This window comes from Taeniopygia guttata, chromosome 5 (assembly GCF_048771995.1).
Source record: "Taeniopygia guttata chromosome 5, bTaeGut7.mat, whole genome shotgun sequence".
NCBI lineage: Eukaryota > Metazoa > Chordata > Aves > Passeriformes > Estrildidae > Taeniopygia > Taeniopygia guttata.
The window spans coordinates 58,042,839-58,062,945 of NC_133030.1; the positions used below are offsets into that span (position 1 = coordinate 58,042,839).

The window sequence follows — 20,107 nt, forward strand, 5'->3', positions numbered from 1 at the left end:
TTGCAATGTCTACTAATAGAGAATGTAGCCCTCATTTTAAAAATCAGCAACAGTGTTCTCTAAGTGAAGTAACAACATTTTATAGTAATTTCTGGTTGACAATGAAGATAAAACTTGGCTATAAAAAAATCAAGAAATTTCCATTTATTCAAAGTAAACTCTTCCAAATTAATCTACTCATATTTTATTTCCAGGAGTATTTTAACTTGCCCACCTAAAATACATTTAGCAGATGGATTTTTATTATATTTTTTTAATCTCTTCGCTGTAAATTAACAATTTCATAAGTTTTAAATGTTTTCAAATTACTTTGGTACATTACCATGACAAATTAGTTCTGTGTTTTGAAGACAAATTCACAAAACACAGTAAATATGTTTCTTGCATTGGTTACCTCTGAATTGGTAGTGTCAACTTACTGCTTGCTTACTTACTTACATGGAATTTTTTCTATCAAGTAAAGTTAACTTTCAGAATAAAGAGATGTTTCATTCAGAATAAAAAATTAGAATTAATAAGTCCCTAAAGAAAAATGAGTATTTCACATCTGCCACATTTTTTAAAAAATATTTCAAGATGGATTTTTATAGGTTTTTAGCCCAGCAACTACTTCTTTGTTTTGTCTAAAGAATAAAGGGAGATGTTGTTTAAGGACAGCAGAGAGACACCAGAAATTCTTCTGCTTAACTCTGTTTACAAACTTACAAATCGCTAAGAGTCCTCTTGAAATGGATATAACTCCATACTCTTGTCTGAGCATTACTGAAGCATGTCACGAAATTCAGCGTAGAACCTCTTAACCAAACCCCTCCACTATACTTACATTTTTATGTTATCTTTTTCTGTTGACAAATTTTTCATGGAGGACTGTGCAGCAGAAAGATTTTTCTGGTATTCATTAATTAAACAGCACTGTTGTTGTTTCACTGCCTTAACAGCTTCCAGTTCCTGGAGCAGCCTGTCCCAGCAGGGCTCTGTGGTTTGCAGCTCTGCTCCGTTTGATCCTGTTCCATTGGGAATTGCTTCTTCACCATGGCACACAGACTTTGCTTTCCAGGTTTCCAGCTCAGTTTTTAAATTCTACAATCAAGCCCACCACAGAGAGAGAAGGGATTAAAGGATGAGCTTAAAGACTCTCAGATTTCAACATGAAATACAGATAAATTTTCATTCACCTCCAAACATATTCCTGCCCATCCACAAGCAAAGGAGCCCATAATGGAAGCAACCCTAGGTGTATCACTGCACTCTGGAAGAGCAGTACACACTATGGGATTTACATGGGCAAGCATCAAGGCATGGTGTTTGCAGACAAACTGATTAATTGTGCAGTTAAAACTCAGATAAGGCTACGGGCAACAGCTTTGGTTTGCCCAAGTGAGTCACAATTCTGCAAGTGTATCACTACATTAAAAATGAGGAATGGTTTGCAGTTTCCATACCTCCAGCTCTTTTAGTTGCTCATTTATAAGCACCATATCCAGCTCAGCCACTTCATTTTTCAGCTCATTGACCTTTTGTTCCTCTTCAAAATATTCATTGTTTACTTGCACTCTGGGAAATAGCTCCTTCTGGACAACCACTTCTGCACCTGTGTCCTACAACACAAAACAAGATTCTTATTTCTGAAGAGCCTAAACCAGAAAGTTTTCTGACTGCAGCACTTTGCTTCACATGTTTAAGCCATGCTGGGGCTGTTAAATTCTGCTGTGGTTTCCCCCACAGCCTCTGTGGATCAATCAGGACCCAGAAAATGGTAGCTCCATCACTGTCCCCCCCCCCTGCTGTCACCCCCCACTGCCAGCACTGCTCAGATAGCTTTGAAATCTCTGCCCATCATTTCTAAGTGAAACTCTGATCTCCTCACCTTCAAATAACATCCTCCCTGCACCCACCTCTGCTACTGATAAATCCACAGTTTTTTTGTGTCTTCTCCCTCTCTTCCTTACGTTTTCATGGAACTTTATCCTTTCCTCACACCTGCATTCCTTCTGCTCAGCACCTGCCCTGACAACAGCGCTGTGTCCTTCACCAGGACACCTCTTCAGCTCTTCTTCACAGGGCAGCTCATGCATGAAGCAGCCTGGCTGTGACACAAAGCCATGGCTGCCACTGTCACAAGTGCTATCCAAAATCTGGGCTAAGATGAGAGTAGGGAGGGAGTCACATCCCAACCAGGGTGGGGAGGGATTAGGAGGCTCCAGAGCCAGTCCCTGGCACTGCCTTTGATTCCCATGACAGAAGCACAAGTTTTTGGGCAGGGGGCAGGTTTAACATCACCTTCAGCTACTGCAGACAGCACCATAAATGAAAGGTCACAGGCTAGCTGGATCACATGATGATCCCTAAAAAATCTTTCTGCATTTCCCTTCTCCCAGTACCTGTCTATATCTGATCTGTTCCATGTATAAAATTTATCTGAGTGAATGCATACAAATACACAGATATTACTGCAGTGTGAGCTTCTCCACGGTACTAACATCTAAAATCAGCAACAGTAAAAAATATTCTTGTCTGATAAACTTCATGTATTGGTACTTTAGACACTGTTTTACTAGAAGCAGCCAGCTATCACTGTAGGCTGTCACTGTCATCTGTCCCTTCATGTGTCATGAACTATGCAAAATACACCTGCTTTCAAGTGTGGGAAACATACAGCACATAGTACACATTATCAGAGAAGAACAGTTCTCTTTATTTGAACTCTTGGTTTTCAGTCAAAACTGAAGAGGCCACTCATGAAGTAGTCAGTTGGAGAACTTTTCAATTTCTCTGTGTACATAACCATAACAGTTATATCAATTCAGACATAAGATTTAATCTCAAGAGACTTTGGAGTGCCATAGAACTGAAGTATGCATTAAAACTCAGCTAAGCTATCACACAAAAAGGAGGAAATCCACTTCACTAGATTGAAATATCAAGACACCAAAAGACACAGAGAAGTGTCCTGACTTTCAGAAAAACCTTGCTGTGTACTTGTTCTCCTCGTTTGTATGATGTTCTCATTGCACACTGTGGCATTGCCTCTATGGATACAGACAGGGGAGGCTGCACCTCAAATTCTGTATCCAGTTCTGGCCCCTCACTACATGAAAGACCTTGAGGTGCTGGACTGTGTCCAGAGAAGGGCAATGGAGCTGGGGAAGGGTGTGGAGCACAAGTCTGGGGTTTAGCCTGGAGAAAAGGAGGCTCAGAGGAGACCTTATCATTCTCTACAACTCCCTGACAGGAGGCTGTAGCCAGGTGGGGTTGGTCTCTAGCCAGGTAACAAGTGACAGGAGAGGAAGAAATGGCCTCATGCTGTCCCAGTGGAGGTTTAGACTGGATTTTAGGAAATATTCCTTCACTGAAAGGGTGGTCAGGCACTGGAACAGGCTGCCCAGGGCAGTGGTGGGTCTCCATCCGTGGAGGGAGTTAAAAGACGTGTCCCTGTGGCACTGGGGACATGGTTTAGTGGTGAGCTTAATGCTGGGTTAATGGTTGGACTTGGTAGTCTTAGAAGTCTTTTTCTACCTAAATGATTCTATGGTGACTGCATTGCTCCTTAAATGCTTTTCAGTAGTACCCAGCATGACCTCTGTAATTTTCCCAGGAACTGAGGTTACTCTAACAAGTCTGTAGTTTCCTGGATCTTCCCTCACACCCTTTTTGTAAATCAAAATAACACTGCTAGCTTCCAGTCAGCAGGGACTTCTTCAAAGTCCCAAGACCCCTGGGAGATTCTGCAGATGTGCAAGTCCCAGGTAAGACCTGCCCATGACAGGCCAGCTGTTGACCTGGAAGATTAGACAGAGCCCTACCTTCAAATTAAGAATGTGGTGTCCAAGATCAGAGGAGTAGACTTAATAAAGTCATTCACTAATGTAACTTGTCATTAATTCAACTTGAATTCCTTCTCCTTTCTCTGTTTTATTTCATTTATTTTCTAATGCTGAATCACCCTTGGATTTCAGTTCCCTGATCTGCCTTCCTTACACTGGCAGAGCTATCATAAGTGACTGTAATAACACAGAATGAAGTTTGTGTTGATTAACAGTTTGAAGGGAAAATCTAAATATCATAAAGACTGATTATGATGGCTCTAAAAACTAGGGTGAACTCTCTTTTGAACAGATCCACAGAAAATTATGATGTGGCAGGCAGTTTGGATGAAGTTCAAAACTATCGTGGACATAAATAAGATCTATATGCAATGGTCTTGGTTTTGATGTGAGTAATTGTCTCTTATTTTAAAAGAAATCCAGCTGAGGCCCATATGGAAACAAAAAGTGAACAACTGGCACATTTCCCTTGAAATAACAGACTGTGGGTTACCTCATGTGCAGGAATTGGGGGATTTGATCCCAGACCATCTTTCTCATCAGCTGCTGCAGATTCCAGGACTTGACCTTTCTGGCACAGCTTCTGCTGAACCTGCCCCCCATTTTCTCTATATGACTGATTCTCAACATCACTAGGCTCCTCCTTTTGGTGTAAGAAAAACAAAAGAAACCAGTAATCAAAGAGCTCTAATCAAACCTGCTGAGTAGTAATTACAGTGCTTGAGATGAGAAAGTTATGAAGCCCATAATTATAGTTAGATGAAGAAAACCATAATTACACTTCATCATTTACTGTGAGCAAAGTTATTGCAAAGGAAACCACTTACAAGAAGCAGTGCTGTAATTTTGTTATAAATTTTTAGAATAAATTGCAAGTGCTCTGACTGACACTGTTCATATTTCATTATTCTAAGCAGGGACCTCGAATTATGTGCTCCTGGACACAGTCTTGAATGCACGTTTTAAAGGTTTAGCGTTTTCCTGAGGACTTGCACTGTAGACAGAGAGTGGTTAGAAACCCAGGCAGGATAGTCCTGTGGGTAACCTGCAGATTTGCTGGATGGAGGTTCCAGTATCTCACAGAGTTTGCTAAAACTGAAATTCTGAGAAGAGTCTGGCTATATAACACCTCCCCTCTTCAGGGAGGGGATGACACCAACAACATTCCTGTCAGCCTTTTCATCTCCAACAGGAACTTGGCCTCTTCCCAGTCATTATGGCTCCAGCTCCCAAACACTGCTCTGGGTGTCACGATTCCCCTTGTACCAGGATGCATCACACAGGGTACAGCATCTCAAATGCAGCCTTACACATGCAAAGTAAACAAGAAATCTAGCAAGCAAGTCAAACACAATAACAGTATTCAAGCAAAATGGTCAGGATTTTTCACAATACATCCAGGTGACTTGGAATGCAATATCCTTTGGAATGAGTCTCAGCTAACCACTAAAGAAAAAACCCTCCCTCTATACTAACTCTGAATGCACAGGAAAGACTTAAGTGCGTTATCACACACTAAGTATCACATCAGACTAAGGTAGCTCAGTATAAAATTGAGGCTTTTCTTACTAATTTTTTAGCAGTATCATCCTCAATGCAACTGGATACAACACCCTCAAATTCAACCCCCTTGTGTAATCTCATGTCCAGTTACCTGTGCTGGATGGGTTTTTTCCCTAGATTCATCACCTTCAATAACAACACCATCCTGATGTCTTTCCAGATCTGCTTCACCACCCAGAACTGCACTGTCCAGAACATCCTCTTGGAACCTGTCAGGTCTGTCCATATCTGGGCTCTCCTTATCAGTCTCTCCCTGATTTGAAAAATGCAAAATGTTTACAACCAGTGAAAGTCAGAGTACAAAATTTGCTAAGAAACTTCCCACTCCATAATCTATCTACTCTGTCTTCAGTTTAGCTTAATGAATGAAGGAAAAGGCTGAGGTAACCCAAACCCAGAGAGCTGGAAGCCCCTGCTCAGATCAATTTGCCCTATTGGGATCTTAACCACTCTGAAACAGTTTCAGGACAGGTGAAACAGGAATAAGTGCTCACATGATTTTTAATACAGTTCTAGAAGTTTCTGATTAGACACATTTGGCAACTACAGATATTACATCTTCTCCAGAAATCACAGTATGGACAGTTTCCACTGTGATATTTTGATGGACATCTCTCCATGGTCAGGTCAATGAGGGAGTACTCCAAATTATTCCCTTAGCTTTGCACACATTTACATTTACACTTTTACAAGTCATTTACAGTGGTAATGTCCTGAGGTCCCATAAAAATCAGCAGCTCCAGGTTAATGACCTCTCATTAACTGCAGTGATGAAATCTCTTAAATTCCCCATTCCTGGGAGTGTTCAAAGCCAGGCTGGATGGGGCTTTGAGCAACCTGGTCTAGTGGAAGGTGTGCCTGCCCATGCCAGGGTGTTGGAACTAGATGAACTTTAACATCCTTTCCAACCCAAACCACTTTGTGATGGATTTTATGAAATCATAGGTAGATGGTGGATTTTGCATCATGGACAAAGTGAGTCCAAGCCCTGGGGGTTTGCAGAGACCATCACTTTGACCTCCTGCACTCTTCACATGAGAAAGGCTGAGGGGATGATTTGGAGAGAACATAATTTATCATTCCTTTCATCAGAGAAGGAAAACATGCCTCCATAAGCCAAGAAGTTTTAAGGAATTACATATGGATTTCTAATGAACACAGACACACACACATATACATATACACATTTGTCAGGTACCTGAACAGCCTGCCCCAATCTGTCCCTGCTGTGATGGATATCCTGTAATGGGCTGTCTGACAGTACACTGCTTTCCTCCAAAACTGGAGCATTCTGCCTCTCCTCCTCAGACATATTTCCATTTACATCTTGACCCTAAGAGAAATGATAGAACAGAAAATCTGCTTGTGTTACCATAAACATTGTATTTTAACACTGAATCTCTCAACAGTTAAAAAAACAAACAGGACAAACACTGTGCTGCAGTTCTAAACAAGCCTCTCTGGTTTAAGACAAGCTCTCAAAGCTCTTAGGCAGAGGTTCATCTGCAATTTCTCCATCTCTACAACTTCTCTCTGTGTCCTGACTGAAGATACCTGCCCTAGTAAGGGGAAAAAGAAAGTGACATGCATTTAATGGAATTGTACTTCAAAGGAAAACTGCTGTTTTAAATATGTTATTGGCTTGTTACAAACTTGCCATAAAAAGTTATGAAAGTTCCTTCCACTTCTATAATTTATACACTTGTATTTACAGGAGGTTTAACTTCAGTGAAATTAAGGATGCAATACACAGAAGACATTTGAGATATTTCTTCAGCCAGCTTTCCATTGCTGTTACTGTCAACAAATAAACTCACATCACTCATTTCCAAAGGCTCCTTCAGCTCCACTCCTGTGGGGGTCTCCTCTGCAGAGATTGGAGTATCAGAAGTGATCTGTGTCTCTCTCTTCAGCATTGCATCTGCCTTATCTTCCTTTTGGATTTCATTACCAAACTCATCTTTTAACTCAAGGGCTTCACTGAAAATGTTCTCCTTCTTTTGCTTGACATTTTCAAGTCTTTCTTCCAGTCTTTCTTTGTGCTCACTCTGAAGTGTTTCCATCTCATCCTTAATAAACTCCTGTTCTGGTGAAGAGGTGTTTTGTTTAACAGTTTCTGCTAAAACCAAACTTTTCTTTACCGCGTCTTCACATCGGCTAAGAGGTCCCTGTTGTTCCTTTGAACACGAAGAAAACATTTCATTTGAAAAGTATCTTCACTCAATATACCTACTGTTAAGATCTAAAGTCAACCTCTAAAATCATAAATACTTGTTTTGAACAACAAACTGTGTTGAAAGGTACATCCAGACCTGTTTGCTGCAGAAAATCAATTGCTAAGCCAATAATTTCATCAGCCATTTTTATGTACAGAGAACACCTGGAGCTAAAAGCATTACAGTGATAAAATAATCCCACAGCACACATCGTGGTACATGATGATCCTTCCAAGTTCTGAACAGGTAATTCCCCCCCTTGCCTCCTCTCCTATTCCTTTTTCCTTCTTAGAGGTATAGCAAGTTCTGAAGGACAGGGAATTGCAGTGATCCATATCTGAGCTATGATTTCAGCCTACAGTAGCTCTCTAGGCTCACAGCTACAAGACTGATTTCTACTCTGCCAAAGAGCCAAAGAATGTCTACTTATGCATGAAGGACACTTCATAAAAATGAACTTGGCTCACTGACTTTTTTAAAACAAATTTTCACATTGGCTAAATGAAAGACACTTACTAACACCAAACTTAATAATCTCTTTCCTCATTATGCCCTGAGACGAAAAGACCAAAAATCCTAAACAACCAAACTGCACGCTTGAACCTTCAGTTCAGCCAATAGTCAAGGTACCCCCAGAGCATTATGAGTGGTTTGAGTCATACAATTACCTCAATAAATTAACATTACATACTTTTTATTTCAGAAAGGTTTCATAGCTGTTCAGTTTGACACCGTGAGCAGTTCTCTTTTACAAATGGGATGGTCTCCATGACGCAGAAACAGCAACATACCTGTGATTTCAACTGATTTTGCTCAGCTGATGGCTCTTCCATTGCTGGACCATCACACTCAGCAAGCTTCTCAGAGAGAGTTTTCAGCTCAGTGCTCAGGCCTGTTGTTATATCCTGGACCTGCTGGTGTTCTTGAACAGGGCTTTCCAATGTCTGCATCATGGTCTAGAAACAAGGAGTTTCTAGGATTAGTCCACCATTATCTCAAACAATCATCCACAGACTGTTACAGCTTTTCCAGGACCTCACCAGCATAACAAACTTGCTTGTATCCCATAAAATATCTGGCTAACCACAGGTTAAACACAAAACCATCTTGCTCTCTTCCCAGCACATCATGGACTCCATCATGAACAAACTTTTTATGAATAGCAGGAAGCAGAAGGGTTGGAAATGTACTTGTAAAAATAATGTTTTCCCTTAAAATGAATGAAACATTAGAGATAGAATGCCACACAGGGTACAAATGCAATTTGCACTACATTGGGTGAAACCAAGAACAAGCAAGATGCTGGAAAAGAATCTTTCAGATGTTTTCCACATTCATCCTTCCAAAAGGAAGAAAGACTACTGTGGCTTGAAGAATGTAAGAGCAAATGCTTCATATTATAGCTATCCAAATCTGTTTATACAGGTACAAAATGTTCTTCACATTTACTTTGATTTAATTTGTTTCAGTATTTATCCCTTAGAGAGAGAGAGGGAGATACTCCCTGCCCTTTTTCAGAGGAACTTCCTCCACTCCCAGCTTTACCCAAAACCTTCCCACCACAGCTGAACAATGAGAAGTGCAACCAACAGAAAGGAAAGAATGAGGTCCCAACCTGGAGCTGGCCAAGCAGATTTTCATGTTGGTGCTTTAATTCTGACCATTCTGCCTCTGTGAAGCAGGGATCCACAGTGTGGCCTTGGATATGCTCTTTCTGGCTCTTCAATTTGCTAAACTGGGAAGTCAAGGCTTCTGTTTTCTGCAGGAGGTCAGCATAGTTTGCCAGCTGAGCTTGCTTCTCCTCCAAACCAGGCTGAAGGGCAAAAATCTCCTGTTGTTGTTTCTCCAGTTCCATTAGAGCCTGTTTCAGATCTTCCTTGCTTTGCTCATATTGCTCCCTGTTGCACTGAAGCTGCTCTTCGGGGCTAAGAAAAAAATGCTGTGTTTTAGAGTGTTAAACAACCAAATATATTGATTACCTAGAAAATGTCAAAGTGTGAACAAGTCAACCATTAGAATGAACTAGAGTGTACTGAATACTTTCTTCCCCAGATTTTGATTTACTGATCAGACTGGAATTTTCAAGGTGATGAAAAACACTGAAGTTATTGCAGATAAACTGGACTTAAATGCAGGACAAATGACTAACTCACTTAAACCTTAACCTATAAACCCACAGTTTCTAGCATCTGAGATGTGATGCTCGTGCTCTGTATTCTCCTGCTCTTAATTGCAGCAGAAATTCTGCTTTAAAAACTACAATATGATTATGAATATGCTTTCCTTGACTTCCCATGACAGCCTCCTGAAAGGGAATGTTCTGTAGAAGAAACATATCACATTTAGTTGGGCGGGGGAGTGTTTTAGAGATACAAACAACAAAACCAGCACATATAATTTGGGGTATGTCAGTACAATCCAGTGATTACTTGCCTGACCTTTACATTGGATTTCTCTTTGTGTGCTTTATAAGCATGCATGCTGATCTGCTGCAGGTGAACAGGTTGCATTTGTCCACAGGAAGTATGCAATGAGACAGAAGTAACATTTGTATGTTCACACTTAGTGATGGAGCTCAGATATCTTCCAGATGGAACTTAAATGCCAATATTGAAAAATATGATCCCACACAAACAAATCCAAATAAACAGTCTGGATACAATTCTGAAGGGTAGCAGGATAATCGAGGACAAAAGCAATGTTTCATTGTTTTGGGTTCTGCCCCTCAAGATTCATATTTTTTGGCAAATAAACAAAGCACAGCCTCACATACGTCAAGCGCTCCTGCATCAAGTTCCCTGTTCCAGCTCCTCACTGCTGTTGTTCCTGTGGTGCATCTGCTGTTCACAAGCCTGATCCTGCAAGGTCCTGAGCATCTCTTCAGGCATGCAGAGCACCTCCTCTCCTGTCTTTAACAGTGTGAATAGCTCTGCATCCTGCTGTGCCGGATCCAACACAGCCAACGCTCCATCTTCCTGAGCGCCTCTTGTGCTGGTTTTACTGAGAGCTCAGTAAGAACAGGAGGAAACAGAAGATTCCCTGGCTGTTCATGGCACACCAGAAAGTTCACTGGCTATTCCCCACCTGGCCATTCAGGCCAAACTGTGACCTGCCCCTCCACAACTCTGCAGAAATACCTACAGAAACAGGTGAATCTCATTCTGCACCCAAAGAAGAGAAAATTGATGGAACAGATGAAGGAAGAAGAGAAAAAAGTCAATACAGCAGTAAGCGATCTCTACTGCCTCTTGGCAAATTCCACATTACCTGCTATATTCAGTGGCCAGCTGACAGACACTTTCCCACTTTTTCTGGAGCTCAGAAATAGCCTGCTGAACCTCTGGCTTCTTATTTTTCTCATTTCTCAATACAGTGTCTCCTAGAGCCAGCATGCTCTTTATTTTGGCCTCACCATCATCTCTGAGACTTGTGATTGCCTGTATTAAACAAGAAGCAGAAGCAGTGCATGTACAATTATTTTGGTTACAAAATTAAAGGTACTACCATTATTTTTTCATACTTTTCACACTGCTGTTCAAGTCGTCTTCTAATATATTACATAGCTGACACATAAACAGATAGATCATTCAATTTTCAAAGTCTGGGACAATTAAGCTGATTTATTAATTATTCTCTACAAAGAAGACCCATATTATGCTGACAAATTGAAAAAAATGCTCAAATGACAAAACTACAGGCCATGAGCAGCAACAGCATCTTTCAGGAGGTACTGACTCATCAAGCATTAGCTTGAGGTGGAAGGTCGTCGTGGTTTGACACGGAAAAAGAATTTTCTCGGAAGGAAGAGGTCAGTTTGGATACTGACACTTGGGGTGACCAATTGAAGGTGGACATGCCTCTGAGAACACAGAGGGGTTAAAAGCAGAATTCCCAGGGGAACTCGCTCTCTTTGGTTCTGGTCAGCCTGCAGTGCAGCCTCTCCCCTGCCCAGCTGTGGCTGGGTTGGGGAGGGGAAGGCCTGACTGAGGTAGGCCGAAGGGTGGAGGGGGCTGGAACCCCCTGCAGATGGAAGGGTGGAGAAATCTGGGATGTCTCCATTCCCCCCAGAGTCTCTCTCTCTCCCAAGAGAGAAAAAGAGACAGCAGGAGTTTTGCCAGCAGTTCACCACGGGAAGGAGAAGAGCGGGGGGGCCGCAAGGTGCCCAGCCGCCTGTGGGAGCTGGAGCCTGGGCAGAGAGCCATCCTTGGGAGTCGGGACTTTTAACCCTTCCTGAGAAATGAAAGCTTTGTGAAATTTTTCTCCTCCTCGGTTTGAAAGAGAGGAAGAGAGACAGCCTGGGACCCGGGATGTTGGAAGGAGAAATTCTAGGTGGGAGGAGATGATGGAGTGGCTTTTGGCTGGACTTTTTCTTGGTAGCCACAGATGAAGTGATTTTCTCCTCCAAGAGAGACTGTATTTTAGGAGGATGCTGGTGAGCCAAGAGATCTGCTTCAGCAGCTGAGAAAAGACAAGAGCGGGGGGAACAGAGAAAAGTTAGGGAGGTTTGTGGTGGGGCCCCCTGTCTTCAGAGAAGAAGAAGAGAAGAAGATCTCTGTTCTTGGACCCTCGGCCCCAGGGGAGGAAGAAAATGGGGGGGCACTGTGGTCCCAAAAATGAAAAACTGAACTGTTGTTTTTTCCCCTCTTGGCAGAGCATCCTTGAAAGGAAAAATCCTAAGAGCAGTCTGTCCATCCATGCATTGGTGGTGAGAGCACTGTGCATGGAAAGGAGAGGGTCACCATGGCAAACGTTTTCTCCAGGCGGTGCCATGTGTGACATGGAAGCACAGGATGTGGCAGCTGTGTTTCTTGGGGGGGTCTGTGGCACGGGAGAGACTTCTCTCTCCCTCGATGGACTGAGCATTGATTATCTGGAAGGTGGAAACCTGACTGGGGTCTAGGTGGTGTCACACTGTGGTTTGTTGGAGTTGGGTGGTGGGAAGAGGAATGTTTGAAAGACTTTAATTTTGAATTTTGTGTGTGTTTTTTTTTCTTTTTTCTTTTATAGTAGTATAGTAGTAGTAGCTTAATAAAGTTTTTTCCCTTGTTATTAAGCTTGGGCCTGCTCTGCTCTGTTTCCTGATCGCATTTCACAGCATTCAATTGAGGGGCTGCATTTTCATGGGGGCGCTGGCATTGTGCCAGTGTCAAACCATGACAAAGGTGAAAAAGGAATATATTTAACACCATACCTTTATCTGATTAATCCTTTCGTCTGATGGCAACTCACTTCCTTGTGACCTCATTTGATTAAGAGCCTCCTCAAGCTTTTTGATCCAGCAAGAAACATCCTGGGCAAGGTCTTCAAAATGTTGTCCTTCCACTGGTAGTCTCTCAGTATTCCCTGCCATTTCACTGACACGTGTTATCAGTGCATGGTACCTGCTAATAAGGTTACTGGCTTCTGAAAGGGTTTCATATTCTGTCAGCCCAGCCTCCCCCAAGGAATTTGATAGCTGAGCCAGGGAGTCAAATGGTTTCCTGAAAAATAAGAAACAACAACAAAAAAATAAATTTAAAAAAAAAAATCAACATCTGTTTTTTGTAACAACACAGAACAATCTCGTTTAGAAGACAGTTCTTAGAAAAAGACCAAAAAACGTAATACCTCTGCATTAATAGTGTTTTATAGACATCTTCAAGTTCTGTATCATCTTTATTGATCCCTTTTACTTTTCCCTCCTGAGCAGAGAGCCATTCTTCCAAGGCCATGCTGCTTTCTTCAAGGCTAAAGGAGGTACAAATAGAGACTCAGGTGAAAATAAGAGGCATCACATGCTAAAATTTGCTGGTAGCAGTGTTTTGCTGAAAAAATACCATAAAAATAGTGTCTGATCGCTATGTTTATGTTTTATTATATATTTTTATATATTTATATTTTTATATAGTGTCTGATCAGGCAAAATTTTAAACATAAGCCTAATTTTAACTATCTCTGTTCATGCCACTGAAATTGTCCATAGTCTCCATACAGGTCTGCTATGAAACTGAAAAAACAACCCACATGGAACATACAACAAAACATCTGATTAAAATACCATCTCTTGTAAAAAAGAAGGGTTGCTTGCCATTCCCTATGGCTGTTTAATAATGAATCATCTGATACCACTTGTGATTCAAATGTCAGACACAAGATTAGCTCCCTACCTACTGAGCTGCTGGAGAGAGGCACCAAGCTCCTTTTCCCTTTTCTGGCATTTGGAGATCAACCTCTGCAGCTCTGCCTCCTGATCTCTCACACGACTGCTGAGGTGCTTAATGCTTGCTTTGGGCAAGTAAGGCTTCACTTTATTCAGTAAAGCTTTGACCTCTTGGGTGTCTCTATCTCTGCCTTCAGATGTCAGGAAGCGCTGGAAAAGAACACAAACACATTTGTCAGATTTACTGCAGCGTAATAGGTATTTAAGTTACAAGAGCTTTTCAGCTCCTGTTATCTCCACCAGTGGTTTTCTTCCCAGCAATTTCAACTCCTGAAAAAGAATTTATGTTAATTCACAGTCTGCTGACTATTGCACATGCAAATGAAAAAGTTGCTGTTTGTGAAATAAAGAGAAAGTGAATTGATGAGTCGTTTTCTCTACAGTACTGGTACACACAGAAACAGGCAAGCAGCATCCAAATCTAGCACTGACATCACTCTTATCTCCTTCTGCTGCTTAACTGTGATTGCTTCTTGCAGATGTTGTGGCTTTTCCATCTGTTTTCTGCTCATTCTTTCCTATTTGGAGAGAAAATCTTGCTGCAACAAATTAACTGCAAACTTTTTTCACATTTGAGTCCATTGGGGGTCCGAATTTCATGCTACTCTCTACATATTTGACTTTCTGCAGCCCTGCACACTGAAGTACTTGTCAAGGTCCACTGACCTTCATCAACCACTGTCCTGCCTCTCACTTGCCCAAGTTGTCTGAACTTGAACACTGACACTTCATTTCAATTAAGTTTTATTTTCATTGCCCTTATTTTCCTAATGCTCTAAGTTACACGAGATGTTCTTCCAACCTCCAGTTACAAAACCACTGCACCTGAATTCAGTCCCAAGAACAGCCTCTTAGGTGAAAAGAGCAACACTTCAAGAACAATCAGCTTTAGAAATTACAGTATTTTAATAGTTTACCTTTAGCCTCTGTAGTCTTTCTTCCAGTATGGATTTTGTTTCTGAGGGCTCAAAGCAGTCCTTCAGAGACAGCTGTGTGCTGCTGAACCAGTCATTAAAATTCTTGCACTGACCTGAAAACAAAAGGTATATTCCAATTTTTTTTTCATTAATTGCATTCTGTAAAAGAAAACTCCTGTTTAACATGAAGATTTCAGATAATTTACAATTACAGTTGATCAGTGCTACTGTCAAAGGTTGCTTTTTACTACAGAACGTGCCTGCAAATGCTGCAGCTCTTATTTTTTTAGCTAACATTAGCTAACACACACAGCAGTTTGGGTAAACAAGACCTGGAATAGCCTAGTGGAAACTTCTCATTTCCACATAGATTAATACTATTTAAAAAACATTTGAAGACATTAGACTATCTTTGGGTCAAATTTCCCACCTGTATAACCCTGTGTCTGCTTAAAGTGAAGAGTAATAACACCATTTATTCTTGTAACTAATTTTAAATCAAAAACAACTGGAAAAAAAAAAACATTGAATTTCTGCATTTTTTAAATTAAATACTCTGACATTTGTTCCTGAATTATGCTCTACAGTTTTTTTATCTATTTTTTATATGTAAAAACAAGAAACCAAATACCCTGATTCAGACTGAGTGGTTTTCTGGGATCAAAATCCATTTTTCTGCAAATCCTTATCTTGTTCAAGAACCCTGAGGCAATTTGGGATATCAAAGCAGTTTCAGACACCTAACCAAATAATTGCACAACCTTTAAGTCATTGTGGTGGTCAAATCTGTAAAGATAAATAATAGGAATGTGTTCACTTACGATCCAAAACACCCATAAAGTGATCTTGAAGAACATGTTTCTTGCTATTGAATAAATCAGTGACACATTTAAGCTGCTTATTTAATTCATCCACATCAGGACAATCTGTCTCTTCCTGGAGTAATGCCACAAGGTGCTCTTGTTGCAGAATTTTCTGGTGTATCTCCTAAGGTTAAAAAAAAACCCAAACAACAAAGCAGGAAAAGTTTTGAAGGCCAAGCAGAAGTTCACTGTACAGAGCTGCTTTAGTACAAACTAGAGTTTTACAAAAGGGTTTAGCCCTTACTGTGTGTAAAAATAATTTCTTAAATTATGTTGGCATTTAACAAGGCCATCAGTAGGTAGGCATAAGCACTAAACTCTCCTTGAGCAGTGTGTGTACACCTGTATGCACAAATAATCCCACAGAATAGATATGTGAATAGTGCCATTGTATGTTCCAGAGCATATAATACTTACAAACTATAATGTCTCAACTGTCATAGGCATTATTCCACCCCCTAAATTCCTTATTCTGTGTGTCAAGACCCCATGGGCTAAAAGGCAACTTAGAGGGAGCTAGAGAATTAATTAAAAACTCTATCTTTCCCCCAATGACTGTGATTTCACTGCCCCAAACATTAGAGATCTGACACCCACAATGCACATAATCCACTCACTGCTCCACAGGAGGTTTAAATCTTGCCAGCCTAAGCCTCCAAGCTCGAGTTTCAGCAAATATTGGGCTAAAATTGTCTATTGGGAGCTCTCCTTGCAGCCAGGCTCAGGTGGCACAAAGGCATCTTCTGTGTCTTACCCAGTCTTGGAAAACAGACAATCCAAACAAGCACTACTGCCTGAACATACCCTGGGTGGCAATATTGCTGTTGTGCCTGGGATTACCCATTTCCAACAGCTGTAAGGGTTCAATATATCTGCTAATTCCAGGAAAAAGAGGCTTTTCTTCCATATTTCTGGCATCTTAAGGAAATACCCAAGTCAGGCCCCTCACTTGAATTATTCCACTAGTTTACAATTTACACAGGATGAACACTTAAGAACACTTGACCAAGAGAGAAATTATGAACAAATGTGTAAAATACACACAATCTGTGGCATGCTACCTCTAGTTTAGTAAAGATCTCTAAGGTGTCTGAAGGAGATAAAGCTTTGAGAAGTGATTCAGTCATTCCAATCTGTGTCTTGGCCAGATCAAGGTCTCCTTTCAGCTCTGCTGTATTCACAGTGAGTTCACTGGTCCCTCGTTTGGCTGACAAGAGCTCTTTTATTAGCTCCATTTTCTGCACAACAGATGATCTGATGACCTTAAAATTGGAAATAAACACACATCAATTAAACTGGATTGATTTCCCAGAATATTACAAAAATCTATGATAGACATAAAAAGAAATTAAGTGGTCTGAAGTACAGATGTTTCAATTACAGTTTGTTTTTATTTGTTTCCCTCCCACTCCAAAAATTGAAAAACATTGAAGTATTGCTTTTCTGAGGAGGAGTGATCTCAGCTTTTTATTAGCAGTTTTACTAGTGCTGTTTTATTTTATTCCTCAATCTCTCCAGTGCCTACTCTAAACTAGTTAAAGGAGTTCCAGCTGCCATGAAGAAGAGGGTTGCAGCTCTCTCTGTAACACACACCCCTGCAGTGACTCCACTGGGGGAAATTCCCCACAATGACCCAAAAAAAGTCCAGCAGAGAGGCTGGGAGCTCTGGCTCGAGACTATTCACTAAGGAGCAACAGGTCCTGAACCTCAGCCTTGACTTGCATGAGGCAGCAGCTGGGTGGGATCGCGTGGGAACAGCACCCCAGGGACTCAGAGTGCATCACAAGGTTGCTGAGTCCTTCCCTAAGCTCCTTAGATCACTTTACCCAGTGAAACTCCTCAGACTTCACTGTCTGCTGAGGATAAACACAGAAATAGCTAAACAGGGTCAAGCTCAAGGTGCATCTGACAGACACTGTGAGAGGGTGATTACAAAACTGCTTCAGGAGTAAGGGAAGCTAACACGGTATTAAACGAGAATTCGTTCTTTGCTGTGTGAAGCTAACACAGAAAGATGAAGTTTTCCTTGTGATACCCCAAAGGAAAACATCACTCTGTGCAAGAAACTCCACATTACCAAGCTACATTGTTCAGCAAAGGTAGAGTTTGAAATGGACAGTCAGTAAAGCTGAGTTCCTGGGATCCCCAAAGGGGTGATGAGGTCCATTGTGCCCTGTTGTTCACCAGCAGCTGAACACCAGATATTACTGATATCAGCCTCTTTGGGCAAGCCCTAGGGCCTAAAAAGGCACAGAAGTAAGAAAGACCTTTGTGTTTAAAATGACAGGTTTGGTTCTATCAATCTTTAACTGAGAGATACAACAAATGAAATACCACTGCCCACTGGCAACAAAATGCCTCCAACTCTCCTTGGGCAGATACAAATAAAACCAGTAACTGATTGTGACAAAGGCAATGTTAGAAGCAGGGCCATACCAAGGAGTACTGGTTTATCAGCCATAAAAGCTTCTCTGTACCTGTAGCTCCAATGGAGGTTCATTACTATTCAGAAGTTCTTCTATCTCAGCCACCGTGCTGTCGAATTTTTGGAGTTTCTGCTCTTGGACCCGTAAGCATGCCTAAAGAGGTGGAAAAAATACATTGGTAACTGTGCTTTCCCTCCAAATTAAATCTCTGTGTTTATGTTAGAAAATTCTATTAAAATATTCTGATTATGCATTTTGGTATATAGACGTGTCACCATTTGCTCACTTCCTTATTTTCATTTTTGCAATTAAGCATTTTTTGTATTCGAGTCAGAAACACCCTGTTTCTCAGGCAAAGCAGCTGATAATGCAAATCTAGCATATATTTAAGAATCTTAATTATTTTGCTTCAAGTGAATTTGCAGGAAAATAATTTTAATTTGGCATTTATGTCTTGCTGCTTCTACTAAAAGGAATATTCTCAGATGCCATAGACTTCAAGTCAAGAATTGGTGTCCTGATGGTATGTGCTTTGGTATGGAAGTGATAAAATACAACACAGGCTGTAAGCACTTTTTCAATGTAAATCCTTTGCATATGAAAAGACCGCCACTCTTTTGAAAGTACTTTGGAACAAGTCAGTTATGTGAAGGTAAAATGCCTGCTTCAACTTATGAACAGGATAATGACATTGTCTCATATTCCCAAATCAATATTCCAAGCTCCCTGAGGACAAAGCCTTCCTTTTGTAGTCTCTGCACAAGCAATCATCAAAACCCATTCTTGTGCTGCAGCCCTTAAAAGAGTTTGTATTTGCATACAGGATACAGGGGAAAGCAGAACTTCTCTTACATTTTTCATACTGAAATCATCCTTAAATACACAGTCCAATAATTCACTGCTCTGCTCTTTCGTGACAGGCTCCCTGAAAACACATGCACCAGTCTCACAAAGGACTCTGGGTTTCAACCCTGTGTAATGTGATATACATTGCAACAGTTGGGGGTCTTTCTGGAATTAACATCAGTGCAGAGATGTTTCAGGATCAACAAAAAAAGAGTAATAACAAACTGATAAATGAACCTGATGCCTGTTGCACTTGGAATCGCTTCACAAAAATTCAAATGCATTGTGTTTCGTTTTCTCTCTTTCTATTCCACTTCATAATAATTGCTCAGAGGAACACGGTTTCTGTGTCTCTGAACCCTCTTCTCCCTCCTCTTTTGAGACTGATCTCTCACAAGAAAGCAGCAGAATACCTCACTGTAGCCACCTCCAGCACAGCCCTTTCTAAGGAGGAGAAGAGTCACACTGGGGGCACAGTCACATCACGCTGGACATGAGCAGTTTCCAGGTAACAAAATGGCCCTAAAGATGCATTTTCCAGCTGGTGCATTTTTACTGGAGCCTCCAGGGACCTAAACTACTCCTGGGAAATTCTGACAATACAATGGTAGAGCAAAAATGATGTGACAAAATATCCACTGCTGCACAGTGGATATGCCACTGTTTCTTAGTGAAGATCCATTTACAAAAAGCACCTTGACTTTTCACTTCTCTGCAAACTAAAACAAATGAGCAGTGCTAACAGTAGGAGGAAAGCTGCAAACAACCATAATAAAAACCAGACCATTTGTAGCTTGTAAACACTGAGGAAAAACTGCCTGCAAATTTTCAAACAAGAGGATATGCAATGCATTTATGTCTCAATCACTCAATTTCAAGCAGGAAATTATTTTTGCTTAGTAGACATTGGTTATGACCACAACGAAGCAGCACAGCTGGTCCACTGTGGCCCTGAAGTTAGAAATTAAAATATTCACCCCTGTACATTAAGCTTTGAATGGCACAGACCTAGTGCATGTGTTTTTACACTCAGCTGCACCATGATACCAAGAATTAATCTTATAATCTGTGCCAAAGGGGCATGGGCAGCCCAAGCTCTGCTGCTGCCTGCCCATGTGCAGCTCCTGGAGATGCTCATCAGCCACTCTCTGTTGAGGCTGCAAAAAGTTAGAGTCAGGAACACAATGGAAAAGGGAGAAAAATAAACCACCTCTGAAACCTCTCCTTGAGCTGTGCTTTGCCCAGCTGTTCCA

The 20,107-nt window shown here is 41.1% G+C and overlaps 1 protein-coding gene across 3 annotated transcripts in view; it reads right to left on the reverse strand.

The window, feature by feature from the left end:
• The window catches only part of SYNE2 (spectrin repeat containing nuclear envelope protein 2), a 175,823-nt gene that overhangs the window by 97,955 nt on the left and 57,761 nt on the right, over positions 1-20,107 (reverse strand). For 2 of the 3 annotated variants that reach the window (XM_030275147.4, XM_072930501.1), the window contains 16 exons: positions 18,060-18,161; positions 16,644-16,844; positions 15,541-15,706; positions 14,720-14,832; positions 13,750-13,952; positions 13,211-13,330; positions 12,795-13,083; positions 10,871-11,040; positions 9,219-9,528; positions 8,395-8,559; positions 7,205-7,564; positions 6,586-6,720; positions 5,479-5,640; positions 4,318-4,467; positions 1,443-1,598; positions 824-1,080 (listed from right to left, as the gene is read on the reverse strand). In XM_030275147.4, the coding sequence (XP_030131007.4) occupies positions 824-1,080; positions 1,443-1,598; positions 4,318-4,467; positions 5,479-5,640; positions 6,586-6,720; positions 7,205-7,564; positions 8,395-8,559; positions 9,219-9,528; positions 10,871-11,040; positions 12,795-13,083; positions 13,211-13,330; positions 13,750-13,952; positions 14,720-14,832; positions 15,541-15,706; positions 16,644-16,844; positions 18,060-18,161 (3,059 nt within the window). The remainder of the gene's footprint in view (positions 1-823; positions 1,081-1,442; positions 1,599-4,317; positions 4,468-5,478; positions 5,641-6,585; positions 6,721-7,204; positions 7,565-8,394; positions 8,560-9,218; positions 9,529-10,870; positions 11,041-12,794; positions 13,084-13,210; positions 13,331-13,749; positions 13,953-14,719; positions 14,833-15,540; positions 15,707-16,643; positions 16,845-18,059; positions 18,162-20,107) is intronic. The other variant, XM_072930502.1, reaches the window with a different exon arrangement.